The 18,776-nt window shown below is 55.2% G+C and overlaps 1 protein-coding gene across 2 annotated transcripts in view; it reads right to left on the reverse strand.

Moving 5' to 3' along the window:
• Positions 1-523: 523 nt before the first annotated feature.
• ZAN (zonadhesin) overlaps positions 524-18,776 on the reverse strand; it is a 36,845-nt gene continuing 18,592 nt past the window's right edge. The window contains exons 22-47 of one of the 2 annotated variants that reach the window (XM_061402047.1): positions 18,496-18,698; positions 17,076-17,217; positions 16,554-16,801; positions 16,162-16,342; positions 15,805-15,916; positions 15,354-15,448; positions 14,879-15,055; positions 12,977-13,185; positions 12,571-12,715; positions 12,034-12,278; positions 11,778-11,942; positions 11,450-11,574; positions 10,845-11,134; positions 7,384-7,595; positions 6,787-6,928; positions 6,222-6,469; positions 5,021-5,150; positions 4,637-4,811; positions 4,152-4,328; positions 3,781-3,920; positions 3,203-3,402; positions 2,957-3,095; positions 2,267-2,407; positions 822-927; positions 685-728; positions 524-606 (exon numbers count right to left, since the gene is read on the reverse strand). In XM_061402047.1, the coding sequence (XP_061258031.1) occupies positions 566-606; positions 685-728; positions 822-927; positions 2,267-2,407; positions 2,957-3,095; positions 3,203-3,402; positions 3,781-3,920; positions 4,152-4,328; positions 4,637-4,811; positions 5,021-5,150; positions 6,222-6,469; positions 6,787-6,928; positions 7,384-7,595; positions 10,845-11,134; positions 11,450-11,574; positions 11,778-11,942; positions 12,034-12,278; positions 12,571-12,715; positions 12,977-13,185; positions 14,879-15,055; positions 15,354-15,448; positions 15,805-15,916; positions 16,162-16,342; positions 16,554-16,801; positions 17,076-17,217; positions 18,496-18,698 (4,232 nt within the window). In that variant the 3' untranslated portion in view covers positions 524-565. Of the gene's footprint in view, positions 729-821; positions 928-2,266; positions 2,408-2,956; positions 3,096-3,202; positions 3,403-3,780; positions 3,921-4,151; positions 4,329-4,636; positions 4,812-5,020; positions 5,151-6,221; positions 6,470-6,786; positions 6,929-7,383; positions 7,596-10,844; positions 11,135-11,449; positions 11,575-11,777; positions 11,943-12,033; positions 12,279-12,570; positions 12,716-12,976; positions 13,186-14,878; positions 15,056-15,353; positions 15,449-15,804; positions 15,917-16,161; positions 16,343-16,553; positions 16,802-17,075; positions 17,218-18,495; positions 18,699-18,776 lie in introns of both variants that reach the window. The other variant, XM_061402046.1, reaches the window with a different exon arrangement.

An 18,776-nucleotide genomic window follows, 5' to 3' on the forward strand; every position in this document is an offset into this window, starting at 1 on the left:
TGGAGCTAAGGGCGGGCATGTCTGCACTTTGGCCCTTGGCTGAGGTGAGCTGGTCACTCCTAGCAGGATGGAGCTCCAAGCTCCTCCCAAGCCAGGCCTCAGCCCCCACCCTCAGTTACCATAGCAACCCCAAGGCCCTTTGGGTCACAGGCCAGTTCACCCTTTGGAAAAAGCCACATTTCCCATCCTGAGCCTCTGCCCAGAGCTTTAATCTCATCATTAGAAACATAAAACCTCAGGATCACCTTTCACTCACCCAAGTGGGAAGCTCAGAGGCCAAGACCTACAAGAACTAGGATTCCTGGGGTGCCCTCTTTTCTCCTGTATCCCTGAAGCCCTTCACGGGACTTTGTCTAAGGGACAGGCAGCCCCTTACCTCCTCAGACCTCGGTTACTCTCCCTGTGGACACTTTCTGGAGCATCCAGCCTTAGGTCCCCGGGCCTGCGTTTCCCTTCTGTCTCTCCCCACCACGGTCCACCTCACAGACCCTTCCTCCACCAGAATCATGTGGAAATTCACATCTCAAAAATAAATAATTTTATCTCTCTTTTTTCTGTGGACAACTCAGAACTGAGCGACTCTGAGGGCTTGCTCTGGACTAAAATCTGAGGAAAAAGAAAACATGGATAAGAGGCAGCCTCAGGCCGGGCGCCAAAGCTGTGGGCCGTGGGGCTGGGGCTTACCCGCATGTGGCGGCTTGCCTCTGGTCTGGCTCCGCATTTTCTCCCTAGAGGGCGAAACACACCGGTGATGGTCAGCACCCACTCCCCGTGTTTGCTCCCCCTAGCCGGCCCTCCTCTGCCCCTTTCCAGAAACTCACCTCCTCCCTTTCCTCCTGGAAATGCATCCTCTGGTCACCGCCGCTGGCACTATGACCACCATGGGCACCAGCAATGGCAACAGGATGGAGGCAAAGTTGGATGCTTCTGGGGTGCGGGGAACAGAAATAGAGGTGTGGAATAAGAGGTGAGGGGTATACTCCCTTCTGGTCCTCAGCTGCCACCCTGCACGTCTCTGGGTCCTGGCTCTCCCTCCAGGAAGCCACCACTCCCAGGGCTCTCAAGACCTTGGTGCCGCCCTCCTGCTCCCGGCGGACACACAACTCCCACAAACCCTTCAGGAGGATGTTCACCCAGCTAGTCCCCCAGAGTCCAGGGTATCAGCTGGGTCAGTGCTTCTCCAAGAGTAGCCCTGATATCACTTCCATCAGTCACCTGGGAGCTTGTGAAATGCAGGCATCTTGAGGCCCCACGGAGACCTACCAAATCCATGTCTCTGGGGCTGAGTCCCAGAGACAACCTTGCCCCACCCTGATCTTAGGCACGATCACAGTTGGAGAATTGCTGGTGCAGAGGCACATGGGAATTATAATTTGGGATGGAGAAAACTAATAAACGGTACCAGGGAGGCTAAGAGGGCACAAGAGAGGGGAACAACAACAGGGTGAGGCATACAGATCACAGAAGTGGGGAGCTCAGGGTCAGAGAGAAGATTCCAGAGTGCTGGGTAGGGCATAGGGACTCTGAGATTCTTTGAAGATACTGATCTTGCTAATCTTTAGGGATCATATCCAAATATTATATTATTACATCTCATATAGTAATATAAGACATTGATAATATACTATCTACTATACATCTATGGGCTTCCTTGGTGGCTCAGAGGGTAAAGAATCTGCCTGTAATGAGGGACACCCAGGTTCGATCCCTGAGTTGGGAAGATCCCCTGGAGAAGGGAATGGCAACCCACCCCAGTATTCTTGCCTGAAGAATCCCATGGACAGAGGAGCCTGGTGAGCTATAATCCATGGGGTCACAAAGAGTTGGACACAACTGAGCAACTAAGACACACATACACACGCATACATCTATAATAGATACTGTAGGTTAATATTGGAGAAGGCAATGGCACCCCACTCCAGTACTTTTGCCTGGAAAATCCCATGGACGGAGGAGCCTGGTAGGCTGCAGTCCATGGGGTCGCTAGGAGTTGGACACGACTGAGCGACTTCACTTTCACTTTTCACTTTCATGCATTGAGGAGGAAATGGCAACCCACTCCAGTGTTCTTGCCTGGAGAATCCCAGGGACGGGGGAGCCTGGTGGGCTTCTGTCTACAGGGTCGCACAGAGTCGGACACGACTGAAGCGACTTAGCAGCAGCAGCAGCAGGTTAATGTTATATACACGGACTTATTCTGCGGCCATTGTTGGGGCGGAAGGTGAGAGGAGCTTGTGAGGATACAGGTCTGGGGTGAAGTTCTTGCCTGGCTTTTCAGGGGGAGGTACATCCTGCGGCTCCATGCAACGGTCTCCCCCGTAACCAGGTTCACACTCACAGGTGAAGTGCGTTCCCTGCTCCCGGCACCGCCCATCATTCTGACAGGGGTTCTGTAGGCACGGGCTGTCTGCAAGGATGGAAGCAAGTGGGAGGGGGTTCTGGGAGGACACTCAGAGCCAGGAAGAGGGGCCTGGGGGCTGGGACACCAGGGAAGAATTTCTCCCAGAGACATTTGCTGGGGTCCGCTGACCAGGCTTCCAGTCCTGGTTCTATACCCCCGAGATCTGGGGAAACTGCTTACCCTCTTCTGAACTCCATTTTCTTTACCCTATAATGTGGGAATGCTATGCTCACCACCCCAAGTGCTGATTAAGGACTAAAGGAGATCTTGAGACACGAATGCAGAGAGCAGAGGCTCAGAAGACAAGGCCTCTGCCTTGTCCCTCCCGAGAGAGAGAGAGAGAGAGAGAGAAATGAAATGGCAGGAGCGTCCTGATCTTGATGAGATGGGCTCTTCCCAGGACTGAAAGGGCTGGAGCGTCCTGATCTTGATGAGATGGGCTCTTCCCAGGACTGAAAGGGCTGGCTGGTTTGTTCCAGGTCCAGGGACTTCCCCCTTCCCCTGCCCCTACAGGGGATGAGGGCAGCTGGAAGCTGAGGGCCCGTCCCGGCTCACCTCGGAAGCAGCCACGAGTGAGGTTCCCCAGGGTGCAGACCTCCCCAGGGCTGCAGCCGAGGGGCTCACATAGCAGGAACCCCGTGCGCGCGCAGGTGCAGCGCTGGGAGCAGTCGTCATTCACGAAGCTGTCCCCCTGCTGGAGAGGGAAAAGGCCCGGGAAGCAGGGGCGCCTGCTTGACCTCCAGGGTTGGGCTGTCCTTTCACCCCTGCGCTCCCCTGGGGTCTCCCACTTCTAGCCCTGACCTGGTAGTAGATGCCGTTCTCGGTGCAGCCGCAGTGGGCCAGGGGGAGGCTCTGGGCTCCGCTGTAGACATAGCCCGGGAGGCTGGCACAGCCCTCCACACAGGGGCCCTTGCAGCCCCGGGGGGCTGCCAGCGTGGCACAGGAGGCCGGGCAGGGTGTCATACAGCTCTGGTAGACAGTATTGGCTGGACATGACAAGGCTGAGAGGACACAGTCATAGTCAGAAAGTGGCTGAGCAGGGGTAGGCCCCTCCAGGTATGGAGAAGAAGGTCACCCAACAGAGCACAGAGCTTGCTAGAGGCAGGGAGGACCGGCTTCGTGAGTCTTTTTGTCTGTGGCACTAACTCATGAGGAGGATCAAAGGTGGGCCTTGGCACAAAGGAGTGGGCAGGGGTGATGGGGGTTAGGGCAGGGAAGGGGTTTGGTCAGGAGGACATTGACAAGGGGGAGAGTCTAGGGCTGGGGGAACCAAGAGGGAAAGCCAAGGTGGGGGCAGCTGTGGGGGCTCAGAGCAGAACAGGGAGTGGAAAGAGCTGAGGGGGTCAGGGGCCAGCTGCTGGGGCAGGTCAGGGCCTCACCGCAGTGGGTGTGGTCCCGCCAGCTGGCCGGGGTGGCGCCCGCCTCCTGGCAGATGCTGGCGTACCCGCTGAGGACCTGGCAACGCAGCCCCTCCTGCTCCTTGGGGTCGCGGGTGGCACACAGGTCAGACACACAGTGCCTGGGGGACAGCAGGGACAGGTGGGGGGCTGTCAGACACGGGGAGGGAGGCCAGGAGACCCAGCCCTACAGAAGAGGCCCTGGAAGCCCCATCAGAGAGTGGGCCGGTGCACCGTGGGGATGTGTGTGCGTGTGTGTGACAAGGTACTACGGACAGAATTGTGCCCAACAGAGAGCCAATCAGAGAACAGGCCACAGGAGCTGGATAAAGGGTCTCGGGTCCCCAACTCACTCCAGGAAGGGCTCGGGGGCCACAGTCTGGTGACAGACAGCAAAGGGGCCCTCGGGGTCCGCCAGCACCCCACACGCTTGGGTGCGGTTGATGAGCTGCAGCTCCTCCGGGTGGCATCCCGACACATCAAGAAAGCCTAGCGCCGCTTCCTCTTTCACTTCCTCCTCCTGTACAGCCCTGGGCAGAGACAGTGAAGATCCAGGTGAGGCCCACAGGGCTGCGATTGAAGGAACCAGGGAGGGGAGGGCCCGGGCACAGGCTGAGATCCACAGGGCGGGTGCCCCGGAGTTGGCGGGAGAGGAAAGATGTGATGGGATGAGAAGAATCAGGCCCATCTGAGCCCTCGGTCTCAGGGCTCCTCCTCTGCTGAGCAAGTGCGGGTGAGCTTGTGTGAACAGATTTTAGGTTGGCGCTCACGCCCACCCTGGCCGGCCACCCCCCATCCCGGGTCAGGGCCTCCCTGCTTTGAGCCCCAGCCCTCTCACCTTGAGACGCGGGGCAAGCTTCCCTCGGTCATCTTTACCTCCCAGCTGTTGCCAAAAGCAAGGAGATTCTGGGTGACGGCCCCGTTGGGCAGCATAAAGTCATTCCTCTTGTTCTGGTCGCAGTTGCCGCACAGGCCGAGCACGAGCTTCCGGTAAGTGAGGGGCAGGGAGATCACTGCGGGAGGAGGGGGCCCAGGAGTGAGACCCCCCACACCACACCTAGTCCCTCCCCACCCCTCCTGAGTCGTCTCCCAACTCCCGGAGCTTGAGGCCTTGCTCGCAGGCAGGGGGCCCTCTCACGGAGCCCAGCCTGTCTAAGAGGCAGTTTTCCTCCCCCTTCCCAGGAAGGCTCCCTTTGGCCCACTGGTTCCCACACTCAGGTACCTGCATTGTTCTTTCCGTTGAAGCTGACCACCAGCTCAAAGTCCGTGATCACAAACAGGCGATCGCTTCGTAGGGAGACCCGCAGCTGGTCGACGGGCTCATAGGGGGCAGTCACCTTCTGACCATTGACCTGCAGGAGGCAGATGGGAGCCGCAGGGAAGCCTGAATCAAGGTGACTCTCAGGCTTCCCTGGTGGCTCAGTGGTAAAGAATCCACCTGCCAATGCAGGAATGCGTGCATGCTAAGTCGCTTCAGTCGTGTCCGACTCTGTGCGACCCTATGGACTGCAGCCCACCAGGCTCCTCGGTCCATGGGATTCTCCAGGCCAAGAATACTGGAGTGGGTTGCCATACCCTTCTCCAGGGGATCTTCCCGACCCAGGGATCAAACCCATGTCTCTTATGTCTACCTGCACTGGCAGGCAGGTTCTTTACCACAAGCGCCATGTGGGTTCAATTCCTGGTCTGGGAAGATCTCACATACTGCGGAGCAACTGAGCCTGTGCGCCACAACTACTGAGCCTGAGCTCTAGAGCCCGGGAGCCGCAACTGCCGCGTTCATGAGTGGCAGCTCCTGAAGCCCGAGCACCTGGAGCCTGTGCTCTGCAACAAGAGAAGCCACTGCAATGAGACGCCTGAGCACCGCAACGAAGAGTAGCCCCGCTCACTGCCACTAGAGAAAGCCCGTGTGCAGCAACGAGGACCCAGTGTGGCCAAAACTAAATGAATAAATAAAATTATATTTAAAAAGGTGACTCTCTGCTGCTTTGGCCTCCGCTTCTCTGCACATCTCGGGACCTTGTGGTTCCATCATTCTCTGCAACAGGATATTCCAAGAAGCTTTACTATCCCGAATGCCAAAAGCATCTCTGAGATCTGCTCCTGTTGCAATTCCTTTCTTTGCAAAAAAAAAAAAAAAAAAACAACAACTGGCAGGTGGGCATCTCTGGTGCTTCTTCAGACTGACTGTCGGATCTTCCCTTCTCCCCACTGCCCCACCTCCCCCCCACCGTACCTGAAATCCTCCTGCCCACCTTGGGCTCCCAAGGAGGTAAGTGCAGCACTGATTCTGATTTCTACAGCTAGGCAGCCTCTGCCAGGAACCTCCCAGGGAACGGGAAGCCCTGGCTCCACCTGCTCCTGGTGGCCTCTCCTGGACCGACCTGCCTCCCCCGACCCACCCTGCCTGGCCCGGCTCTTACAACAAGCTCCAGTTCGTGCTGGAGCTGGACCGTGTAGCCATAGACCATCACGATGATTTCATGCAGGAAAACGGGGTTGTGAGACGCATACATCTTGTTGCGTCCCTCCACAATGAAGGGCTCCACGCCAGTGGGGAGCACATCCACGGTCTTGACCAGGTAGTAGGTCATGCGGCCCTGGAAACGGTAGCCGAGGCCATCAAACGTGCGGTAAGTGGGGTCCCCATAAACCGTGCATCGCTCCGACTCTGCCAAGAAGAGCCAGCACTGAGGAGGAATGGCCCTGCCCAGTGGAACGGCCCCCCAGGGCCCCTCACCCACCTGCCCCCAGTGCCTCCTATTCCCTGAACTTGATATTTCCACCCTCTACCTCTCCCAGCTTGAGAGGATCTCCCTTGCCTGGTTCGCTCTTTTTGCCCTGAAGGTAGATCCCAGAGAGAATCTGCAGGCAATCAGGGAGCTGGTAAGAGGTGAGAGCCCACCTCTGTCTATGTCAGCAGCTTCCTCTCCCCCAGAGCCCCCACCTTGGGCGCCCCCCGCTTGCACCTCCCAAGGGCCCCCTTACTGTAGGGTTTGCAGATTTCTTTGTCGTCTTCGTTGATCTCACACCGGGAGCCTTCGGGGCAGGCAAAGGGCCGGCACTGAATGGCTCCCGCCCCGCAGGTACACCTCTGGGAGCAGCTGTTGGAGAACCACGCGTTACCCTCCTGCAGCCGCGGAAAAAGGAGGAGTGAGCAGGGAAGGGCCAGCTCTCTTTCCTTGACGACTTCAGTCTAAGCCCACAGTCTGACAGCTCACTTGGCACAGGCCAGAGGCAGTTCCAGTGCCATCGCACCCTGTGTCCCTATACCGCTCCCTAGAGGCACTGTGCTAAGTGTCTCAGGAGGTACAGCTGAACCCATCTTCCAGATGAGGAAATTGAGGTCACAGAAGCCCTGTGACTCATGAGGGGCACCACCAAGATCTTCAAACCAAGGCCACTCTACCATGCCTCAGTCCTCACATCCAAACCATACACCTTCCACCCCAGTCCTGGCAGGAGGCCACCCAGCCCAGCCACCAGCCTTCACACCCAGCGCCAGCCGCAGCGGCACAGGCCAGGGGAAGGCAGCATCCTGAAGGTGTGTGGGTGGCCCCCCACTACTTCCCATTCCCCACTCACGGGGAGGAATCTGCCCCGGGCGTCCCGGCAGCCACACTGACTCCTGGGCACACACCGCCGCTCCTTGAGCACGTAGCCGGGTTCACAGACGCAGCCCTCCTGGCAGACGGAGGGACCGCTGGAGCCTTTGCACCGGCCTTCCGGGTTGTCGCAGGTAGGGGGGCAGTGGGGAAAGCAGTTGGTGTAGACGTAGTTGGGGGGGCAGTCCAGAGCTGGAAGGGTTGGGGAGAAACACAGACTGAGCGTGGGCTCCATGGTGGGCCTGAGGACAGAATAGAGCAAGAATGGTCCTCCGGTCTTGGCGTGCGAGCCTGTAGTCGGGCAGCACGTGCAGCGTGACCTTGGTGCATCTGGTCAGCAAGCATGTGACTGGCCTGTGTACCGGCATGACAGGAGCCCAGGGCAGGGAGGGACTCACTCTGCTGGGGGAGCTAAATAAAGCCCTTTGAGCAGAAGTAGTTGCAAACAAATGGAAACGTTCACAGACAGCAAGAGTCCACAACATGAAGATGTCAGTTCTCCCTAAATTAATTTTATTACCATTATTAGGTCACGTGGGGCCACGTTCGGGGTCTTAGTTCCCCAACTGGGGATCGAACCTGCGCACCCTGTAGTCCTAACCATTGGACTGCCCAGGAATTCCCTCCCTAAGATAATTTGTACATTTAATATGATAGCAATAAAATATACCAACAGGATTTTGTGTTTTTTGTTTAAATAGGGAAAGATGACATTAAAGTGGAGATGAGGATATAAACAAACCAAAAAAGCTGGGAAAACTCTAAACCAAAACAAACAAACAAAAAAAAATAAATGTCCCTGCCAGAAATCTAAACACTACTTAAACTCTCAATGATCACAACATTGTGTTGCTAGTAAATGAAGCTAAATGGAGCAGTGGAAGAGGAGAAAAAGCCCAAAGAGGAACTCAAATACACATGGGAATTTAATATAAAATGTGACATCTGAGTCAGTGGAAAAAGAGACTGGTCATTTAATAATACTGGGAAAAAATAAACATGAAGTTGATTGAGTTCTCACCCTACACACCAGGATACATCCCCACAGATCAAAATATTTAAATATACGAAAAAAGAAACCATACAAATGCTAGGGCAAAATGTAGGCAAATTTTTTTAACTTCAGAGTAGGGAAGGCGTTTGTAACTGGGGCTCAAAATGCAGAAGCCATAATACAAAGACGGTTATATCTGACCTCGTAAATACATATACATATATATATATATATGGTTCTGCATGGTAAAAAAATAAAAAGCCAAAGATGAAAAAAAAAGACATGGAAAAAATTTTTTGACTCATAGCACTAATGAAGGGCTGGCTACTCTCTGTAGCAGACAAAGGACATCTATAAAATATTTCAATAAAGGGCAACAAACCAGTGGAAAAATGGTGAATAGGTAGGAAGAAATCACAGGAAGGGAAATCCAAACGGCTCCTAAATGTATGAAAGAATGCACAACCTCACTCATAATAGGAAAAATACAAATTAAGACTCTTTTTATCTTTCACTTATCAGATTGGCAAAAATCCAAAAGCATGATAATCCTCTGTGTTGGCGAGGCTGCGGGGAAATGGGCAGTCTCGTGTGTTGCTGGTGGGAATGTAAATGCCTCAACCTCTATGGAAGGCCATTTGGCAAGATCTCTCAAAAGCATAAATCCACACAATCCTCGATCCAACAATTCCACTGCTAGGAATTTATCCTACAGATAAGAGACACATACATAGAAACCTGCATCTGCGTAAGGTTATGCATCGAAGTACTGCTTACAATAGCCAAAGACTGGAAACAACTAGGAAGTCCATCAATAGAAACTAGTTAAATAAACCATGACAAATGAATTATGACGTGTCTGCAAAAGAGAGGAAGGATACTTTTTACATATCTGACCAGGAAGGGCAGCCAAGTGAAAAATAATGAGGTACAAACGACTGTGTCCTGTCTGTTGTTGGTAAGAAAATATGGGAAATAAATTTGCATTTGTTTGTAAGTGCAGATAGAAAAGACTTTTGGAAAAATACTCAGATGTGGATAAGAGCAGGCTGGGCCTGGGCCCCAGAGTCAGGATGAAAAGAGACTTTTCACTGGGAATCTTCTAATACTTTAAAAAATTTTGAACCATAGGAATGCAGCACATACGAAAAACACATTATTGTTTTAAAATTTTAAAAGTCCTGAAATTAAATAGCAGTGCTGGTTGTATAACCTTGTGAAGATACTGAAAATCCATGTGGGCTCTTAGTTCCCTGACCAGAGATCGAACTCACATTCCCTGCAGCGGAATCTTAACCCCTGAACCACTAGGGAAATCCCCAAATTGTATACTTTTAAAGGGTAGAAGAATATAATACGTGAATAAGAATTAAAAAAAAAATTTAAAGGAAAGAGAGAAGAATGCCTTGGAATCTGCCAGGAGAGGAGAAGAAAGAACTTTCGGAGTGCAAGGAAGGGTGTGTATGAAGGCAGGAAGGGGTGTGGGAAAGCGAGGCCCACGTGGGGAACAGGATGGTTTGTCGCAGGTGATGCCGGTCACAAGGAAAAGGGGGAGTTGGGGGTGGACAGCTCACAGGATCTCAAACATTGCGGAGAGGAGCGCGGACTTGCAGGCGCAATGGCTCGCGGGTGTAACATGATCACATATCCTTTGGAATGACAGTGCTAAGAAGCAGCCTGTGCCATCCTGTGATAGGGGGCACCGGCTAAGAGCTTACTGTAAATGGTCCACATTAGAGAAAATGAGGCCAGAAATAGGTCTGCTGCTGCTGCTGCTAAGTCGCTTCAGTCGTGTCCGACTCTGTGCGACCCCACAGACGGCAGCCCACCAGGCTCCTCCATCCATGGGATTTTCCAAGCAAGAGTACTGGAGTAGGGTGCCATTGCCTTCTCCAGAAATAGGTCAGGAAACACCAAAAAGAAGAATGGAGGAGCTTTCAGGGCTCCACAGATGGGGGCCTTCCCTGGTGGTCCAGTGGCTAAGACTCCACTCTACCAATGCAGGGGAGCTGGGGCCTGATCCCTGATTAGGGAACTAGATCCCACGTGTGTGTGTGCTTAGTCGCTCAGTCGTGTCCGACTCTTTGCGACCCCATGGGCTATAGCCCACCAGGCTCCTTTGTCCATGGGGATTCTCCAGGCAAGAATACTGGAGTGTGTTGTCATGCCCTCCTCCAGGGGATCTTCCCAACCCAGGAATCGAACACAGGTCTCCTGCACTGCAGGCGGATTCCTTACTGTCTGAGCCACCAGGGAAGCCCAGATCCCACGTGCTGCAGCTAAAGATCCAGCAGGCTGAAACTAAGACCTGGTGCAACCAGATAAATAAAAATAAAAATAATTTTTTTTAAAGAAGTACCAAACTCACATTTTTAAAAAGAGAGAGACACACACAGATGAAAAGAAGGTTTGGGAGCAGTCTAGGGGTGGCCGGAGGGGACACTCACGGCAGAAGCTGCTGTTTCTCCAGATGGGAGGCCTGATGCCCCGGGCTTGGCAGGCGGTCGCGAAGGCTTGCAGAGACTGGCAGAGGGTGCTGCTCAGGCCTCCAAACTCACAGAGGCTGTCGGTGCATCTGACCAAGAAGGGACTGAGGATCACGCGGCTGGCACACCTTGCCCAGCCTGGAGTCTGAAAGACTGCCTGGCATTGCTCCTTGGCTCTCTCCAGGTCAGCTGGCTGGCAGGTCGTTTCTGGCTCCTCCGATTCTTCTTCGGCCTTGTCATCATCTCGGCAACTGGGAAGGGAAAGGGGGTCATTACAGGGACAGCCACGGCCTCATCTATGAAAACGACTTGGCGCTCCCAAACCGCCCTCTAGACCACCCCTGTCTTCACCTGGAAGCTGGCCTGGGCTCTGACCAGCTTTCCACGTGGCCCCTGTCACCTCCCACGGTTTGAAGCCAAGACAGGAAGACCCAGAGGCCACCCCCTGTCAAGCGATACACATAGAGGACCACTCCAGTCTTTCCATCGTGGGTGGGCCATACGGTCTAGAATCCCAACTCGAATTCCTATGCCAACAAAGGGAGAGAGTCTTTGGGGACAATTACCTTGGGTCGATCTCCTTATCTTGCCAGCTGTCCACATACGTGATGTCATCTGGGGCTAGCTCATCATTAGGCATCAGTAGTTCATCCTCTTCCTCACCGTTGAAGTTCCCGCACATGCCGCAGGTCTGGGTGGGCAGAGAGGAAAGAGGGATCTTCCGCACCGGGGATGGCAGAGGGCATTTGTGGTTGCCACCCCCTTTCTACTCCGAAGAGAAAGGCACCCCGCCTCCCTGCAGCTTTTTCCCATTCTGGGGAGTGACTCTTCAGTCGGGCACCCCGCTTCCTGCAGGCTGACACCCCTACAAAGTGACCCAGATGTTTTCCTCACCTTTCCATAATAGGCTTTCGGGATTTCGATCTCAAGGAAACCACTGCCATCAAACTTGACTTCCACCCCAATGCTGATGGTGAGCACCATGTAGCCATCCCTGGAAATGACTTTGACCCCCCGGATCTGGGAGGTCGCGGGCAGGGGGACCCATGTGCCATTGATCTAGAGAGGAAGGCAGGACCCGTGAGCAGCAGGAAGGACCAGAGTCCCGTCCCCAGAGCCCACGTCCTCCCCCCACCACCGCCCCGCTCACCAGCACGTGGTCCTTCTTCAGGGTGACCAGAGTATTAAAGACGTGTACGTAGACCTTGCGGAGGTAGAAAGTGTGGGCTTGGTCTTGCTGCTTCCCATTCTTGCCACTGATCTTGAAGAAAGGCAGGTCCATGGTGGAGTGGCACGTTTTCGCCAAGACGTAAGTGCAGGCGCCCCGGACGGCATGGTAACTGCCATCGAAGCTTATGTACTGGGACCTGTCCTGGATCTGGCACACTCCCATCCCTGGAGGACAGAAAGGCGGCTGAGGAGTGGTCCAGCCTCTAGCAAGAACAGGCCTTCTCCCTACCTTCAAGGAAAGGATGTGGAGGAGAGGGAGCCTCAGAAGGGGAGGGGACAAAGAAAAGAGTCAAGACCCGAGGAGGTGGAGCAGGTGCGGCTCAGCCTGGGAGAGACTTATAACATCCCGAGTTCACGATTGCCATGGGAGCCATGAGTGAACCCCGAGGAGCCCTCCTGGACGGAGGGGCAGTTTTGGTGGCTGAAGGTCCTCCTCCACGCTTGGTGGGCCTCCTACCTGCCCCCCGGCACCGCATCAGCCCATCGCGGGGCCAGCACATCTGGCCAGGCTTGCAGGAGGTTTGGAGGCAGGAGATGTTGTTGTGGATGGAGCAGGCGCAGAGCCGAGAACACGTGCTGTCCGTGTACCATCTCTCCCCAACCTGCGGGGCGCGGACATCAGTGGAGCCGATAGAAACTTGGAAGCTGGAGAGGGATGGAGGCCTGCCCCCACCCACCGCACCCCGGGGCCCCCAAGAGGTCGGCTTCGTTCGGCCTCCCACCTCCATCACCAGCCTTTCTCAAGCTCCAGGCTTCTGAATTTTGCTTCTCAGCCCCCAGCACTGCCCCTCCCCACCTCTTTGCAGGCTCTGAGCCCTCTGGCCCCCAACTCATGGAGGCCCCCTTGCAGTCTGGCTTCTCACCGGGTGGTAGGCGCCCCCGGGGCTGGTGCAGCCACACTCGCTGAGGGGCACACAGGTGGTCCCACTCAGGATGTGGCCTCTCTGACACTCACAGCCCTCGGCACAGGGCAGTGAAGACGGGCAGTACGACGGGGTGCTCAGGCTGAGACAGGTGCCCGGGCAGGGGTCGGCGCAGGGGCTGTATCTGCTGCCTGACGGGCACTTCAGAGCTAAGAAGAGATTGGCATGTGGGAAGGAAGAGTCATTTCCAGCTCTCTTGACCTTGGGGCCTGAAGAGCTCCTAAGGGCTTCCCTGGTGGTCCAGTGGTTAAGAATCCGCCTGCCCATGCAGGAGACACGGGTTCTATCCCTGATCCGGGAAGACCCCACGTGCCGCCGAGCAATTAAGCCGGTGCGCCACAACTACTGAGCCTGTGCTCCAGAGCCTGGGAGCCGCAACTACTGAGCCCACCCACTACAACTACTGAAGCCCACGTGCCCTAGAGCCCGTGCTTTGCAACGAGAGAAGCCACCGCAAAGAGAAGCCCAAGCCCGGAAACTAGAGAAGAACCTGCGCAGCCACGAAGACCCAGCACAGCCAAATTAAATGAATAAATTAAATATTTTTAATGGATTAAAAAAAAAAGAATTCCTAAGAGAGAATTCCCTGGCAGTTCAGTGGTTAAGACTCCTCGCTTTCACGGCTGAGGGCACAGGTTCAACCCCTGGCGGGGGAACTAAGATCCTACAAACGATACAGGACAAATAAATTTTTCAAGAGTGCTCCTTGAACGGATGAACAAAAAGGGGTCCGTCCACACAATGGAATATGATTCAGCCTTACAAAGAAGGAAACCCTGGTGCCCTCTGCAACATGGGTGAGCCTTGGGGACATTATACTAAGATAAGGTGAAGTCGCTCAGTCATGTCTGACTCTTTGCAACCCCATGGACTGTAGTCTACCAGGCTCCTCCATCCGTGGGATTCTCCAGGCAAGAATACTGGAGGGGGTTGCCATTTCCTTCTTCAAGAGATCTTCCCACTCCAGGGATTGAACTCAGGTCTCCCGCATTGTAGGCAGACGCTTTACTGTAGGAGCCACCAGGAAAGTCATACTAAGATAAGCTAGTCACAAAAAGATGAATACTGTGTGATTTCACTTAGATGAGGTCTCTAGAGTCCTTGAATGCATAGAGATAGAGAGTAGATGATGCTTGCCAGGGGCTGGGGGGAGAGGGATGGGGACCTGTGTTTAATGGGGACAGAGTTTCAGTTCGGGAAGAAGAAAAAGTTCTGGAAACAATGGTGATAATGGTTGCATGACAAGGTGAATGCACTTAATGTTGCTGAACTGGACACTAAAAAATTTGTTACAATGGTAATTTTTGTGTTCTGTATATTTTGCTACAATTAAAAGAAAACAAAAAGGGTTCCTGGGAAAGAGGAAGAAAGGTCATCACACGGGTGACCTGGGGAAGATGAGAAGGAGAGAGCAGCCAAATGAAGTCAGAACTTTTTGGTGCTGGTAAGTCGCTTCAGGTCTGACTCTTTGTGACACTATGGACTATAGCTCTGTCCACGGGGATTCTCCAGGCAAGAATACTGGGGTGGGTTGCCATGCCCTTCTCCAGGGGTCTTCTGACCCAGGTCTCTTAGGTCCCGACCTGCATCTCTTACGTCTCCTGCATTGACAGGCAGGTTCTTTCCCACTAGTGCCATTGGTGAGGTGAAAGTCAGATGGGGTCTCTCAGCGGAGGGAGTCGAGGGGAAGATAGGGGCTGGGCTCCGAGAGACTGGAGAGTGGGGGACAGAGGGCGTCCCACATGGGGGCTGGGGGCCGGGCTGCGAAGGGGAGAGCGGAGGAGCAGAACTGAGGGAGAGGGAGAGAGGGCGGGGCTCAGGGGACTCCGCTAGGTCACTCACGGCAGAAGGTGCTGCTCCGCCAGGTGAGGACCTGGCCGGCACGGGCACACAGGGATGCGTAGGCCTGCAGGGAGCGGCACAGGGTGAAGGCATCGCCCTTGGTCCCACACTGGCCGTACACACAGCTGGCGAAGCTGGCCTGCGGGGACACCACCCTGTGGCATGTGGAGAAGGGTCCTGGTGGATGAAACGAGGTAGGTGAGAGTGAGCCTCGGGAGGAAGCGGAACCACAAGCCTGCTCTGGGGCAAAGTCAACATCCACTTCCACCCAAACCCGTGATTATTAAGAACCTACTGCCTGAGATGCAAAAAAACCCCACAGATCCATCAGAGCCCCCAGGTGACCACTGCCTCCGCATCCCCTCTGCTGTCTCAACTTCCTGTCTCACCTCCCTCCCTCAATGATCAGCCCCCCTCCTCTGTCTCCTGTCCTGGGGGGTGGGGGGGAGCAAACAGGGGCCCCTGTGTGGCTTACCCTGAGGATTCACTAAGATATCACAGTTCTTACTCCAGGGGTCAGTTGCATTCTTTTCCAGGCACCTGGGGGGCCTGGCATCTGCAGCAAAGCAGCTAACAGAGGAGGAGGGGAAGGGACAGGGATTTAGGATCAGAGGACTCTTCCCAAAAGCCAAAGCAGACATGGAGAGGGAAGCGGGAAGGGGAACCAGGGTGGGAGAGGAGAACAGAGTGAGGGCCTTGAGTGGTAAGGTCAGCAGATGCAGCAGGAAGGAGAAAGGTTAGATCTCAGGGTGGACTTCCCCAGAGACAGGTCAGGAAGCCCGGGAGAAATCAGCAGGCAGGGGTGTGGGAGGTCAGAACAACCTTCCATCAACTCCAGGAGAGATTGGGGACACTGCCAGGCTGCCTGCCAAGCAGGCAGCTCCCTGCCCCGGTCCAGCTCCCCGCTCTCCCCATTCCCAGCTCACCCAGATTCAGATAACTCATTTAGCTTCCAGGAGGCCCCCAAGCGCACGGAGTTGACAGCAGGTCTCTTATCAGGCTGCAGATTGTCGTCCAGGCTGTTGTTGTTGTAGTTCCCTGGGGGACCAAGCAGTCAGAGAGGCCACAGGCTCGGTCCCAGGACCAAGAAGCCACCCTCTCTCCAAGAGAAGCCTTTTCTCTTCCTTCATCTTTGGCTTCCCTTCACGCATACCCTCACACACAATGCCCTCAACCGAGTAACAGATCGCCAAGCACTTGTTCACGTGTGGATGAGCAAGATCCCTGAGAGGCTCGGGTTGCCCGTGGCCCCCGCTTCGCCTGCACGTGCCCAGGGAACTCACCACACATCCCACAGAGCCGGCCGGCGTAGGAGGAGGGAGCAGTCACTTCCACCAGGTGGTACCCGTCGTATCGAACTTGAAGCCCGAAGTCCGTGTAGAGGAGGACAAAGGAGCCACTGGACCTCACGGTCATCCGGCCGTGCGCAAACCACAGGGGCAGAGCCACCTGGCGACCATCCAGCTACAGAGGTAGGGAGGACGAGGTAGGGAAAGGCTCCGGGGACAGGATAACAACGGGGCAGAGACCAGGGAGCAGGTGGGGGGCGGGGGGGGGGGTGGATAGCGGGTGTGTTTCGGTGTCTGCCGGACAGGCATAACTGCAGGCAAGAGGGAAGGGCAGAGATGCCGCGTGGGCTGGGGGTGGGGCCGGGGAGGCGGGCGCAGGCACGCACCATGACCTTGCGGCCTTTGAGCATCCAGACTCTGATGCCGAAGGCCTGCACCTGGACGGCTTTGACGTAGGAGGCCTCCAAGTTTCCGCCGCGGAACTCGTTGGTGGCGCTCACAAAGAAGTAATTCTCCAGGGACTTCAACAAGCAAGGCCGGGTCAGGATGTAGGTGCAGGTGCCCATGAAGTGGTGCAGGGCTCCATCGAATGTCAGGTAGTGGGGATCCCCCCAGACAGTGCAGGTGGCCGACCCTGGGCACCAGGAGACGGTGTTCAGGGATGCCGTCACCTTGATCTGCCATCTTGGCCAGTCCACGTGGTGATGGTACCCACGGCTCATCGGGGTGGTCGGTGAGGCGTGGAGAGGTCAAGGTCAGGGACTGCTCCAGCCTCACTGTCTGGGTTCTTAAAGGCGTTGTTTTGACTCTGGGCAATCACCCCCCAGCCCCTGCTTATACCCCAGCTCTCTGCTTTAGGACAGGACCATGCCTCCGCTCAAGGTCACTTGGGCAGCCCCCAGGCTCACCTTGAGGGTGGCAGCCATAGGTGCCATCCTGCTGACCGCACATCTCCTGGGCCTGGCACTGCCACGGCACACAGCGAGTTCTGTTGGTGCCCTCACAGATGCAGAGCTGTCTGCAGCCTGGCTTGAACCACCGCTCCCCTATCTGGAAGGAAAAGAAGTCGTCCCCTGGTCAGGATTTCCCTGATAGTCCAGTGGTTAAGAATCTGCCTTGCAATGCAGGAGAGAGACACAGGTTCGATCCCAGTTTGGGGAACAGAGATCCCACATGTGGCAAAGTAACTAAGCCTGTGTGTAGCAACTACAAAGCCTGTACACACTGGAGTATGGGCACCACAGCTAGAGTCAGTATGCCACCATGAATAGACAAACACGTGCTTTTTAAAAGAGAAAGTGATCTTAGCACTGCTATTCAGATCACTGCCTGCTCATTGGGAAGGCGTTCGTGTCATCCCAAAGCTCCAGGCTCAGCTCCATTCGCTTATTCATTCAGTCATTCCATTATTTGTCTGTCCACTGTTTCAACAGATAGTTATCATCTGCCTTGTGCCAGGCGTCAGGAATTCAGTAATGAACCAGATGGACGATGCCCCTGCCCTAACAGAACTCACAGTCCAGAGGGGACAGTCAACATGTAAACAACAGATCCCGTGCCCCAGCCCGTTATGTACCCAGAGGTGACCATCAGGGCACCCAGGGTGCTTCCTGCCATTGGCACTTGCTGCAAGAGTTTAGGGGTGCTTCTCAGGGTCCCATCAGGAGGGCTTCAAGGAGGAGGCAGCATTTCAACAGGATCTCAGAGGAGGAGAAGGTGGCTAACTCAGGTGGTGCCTGGGAGGCCGAGCAGGGGGAAAGGGGCTGCAAAGAAGGTGAAATTGAAAGAGTAAAATGGGGATAAGGAGTGTTCTGGGGCCAGCCTGGAACACAGCTCTGAGTAGGGGAGAGCCCCGTGGACATCAGGTCGGGGAGGGCTTGGATGGATCTCATCCTGAGGCCTTGCAAAGAAGGAAGAGAGGTTTCACAGATCAGGGCCAGCTCCAAGCACTGCCTCTGAGAAGATGGTTCGGATGGGGTCCAGGTAGCAACTGAGAAATGGACCCTCCATAGGCGAGAGAATGCGGGTGAGATGCAGACATGCCTCGGCTTTCAGAGGATGAGAAACAAGAGAAGTGACTCAGGGAAGTGATGGGCAGGGGAGACGGGAAGGGAGAGAACCGGGGGTCCCAGGTTCTGCTGGGGCCTGGGCTGACTCTGGGGAAAAGTACTGGAATTGAAGAAAGAAAAAGGGGAATTAGACCTAAGCGCTCCTCCTCCCGCTCCCCCCACCCCCAGTCTCCTGCCCACCAGCTGGTCAGAGACTTCAGAACCCGCACAAGTGCCTTCTGGCTGCAGCACTGAGAGCGGCCCAGCCCCGGCGGCCCACCTTGAAGTAGCCGGCCGTGGGGTCAAGGCAGCCACACTCGGACCGGGGGACGCACTGGAGCCCGCTGAGGACAAAGCCCTGGTTGCACTCGCAGCCTTCTACGCAGCGGTTCTGGCAGGCCATGCCCAAGAATGTGGAATGGCAGGTGTCAGGGCACAGCTTGGCACACAGGGTGTATCTGCTGTTGGGTGGGCAGGCCAGCGCTGGTGGAGGGGGGGGGGCACAGGTGAGGCAGGGTTGGAAGAAAAGGAAAGAGGTAGTTCCCAACCTGGAGCTCGGAA

This window comes from Bos javanicus, chromosome 25 (genome assembly GCF_032452875.1).
Source record: "Bos javanicus breed banteng chromosome 25, ARS-OSU_banteng_1.0, whole genome shotgun sequence".
Lineage (NCBI taxonomy): Eukaryota > Metazoa > Chordata > Mammalia > Artiodactyla > Bovidae > Bos > Bos javanicus.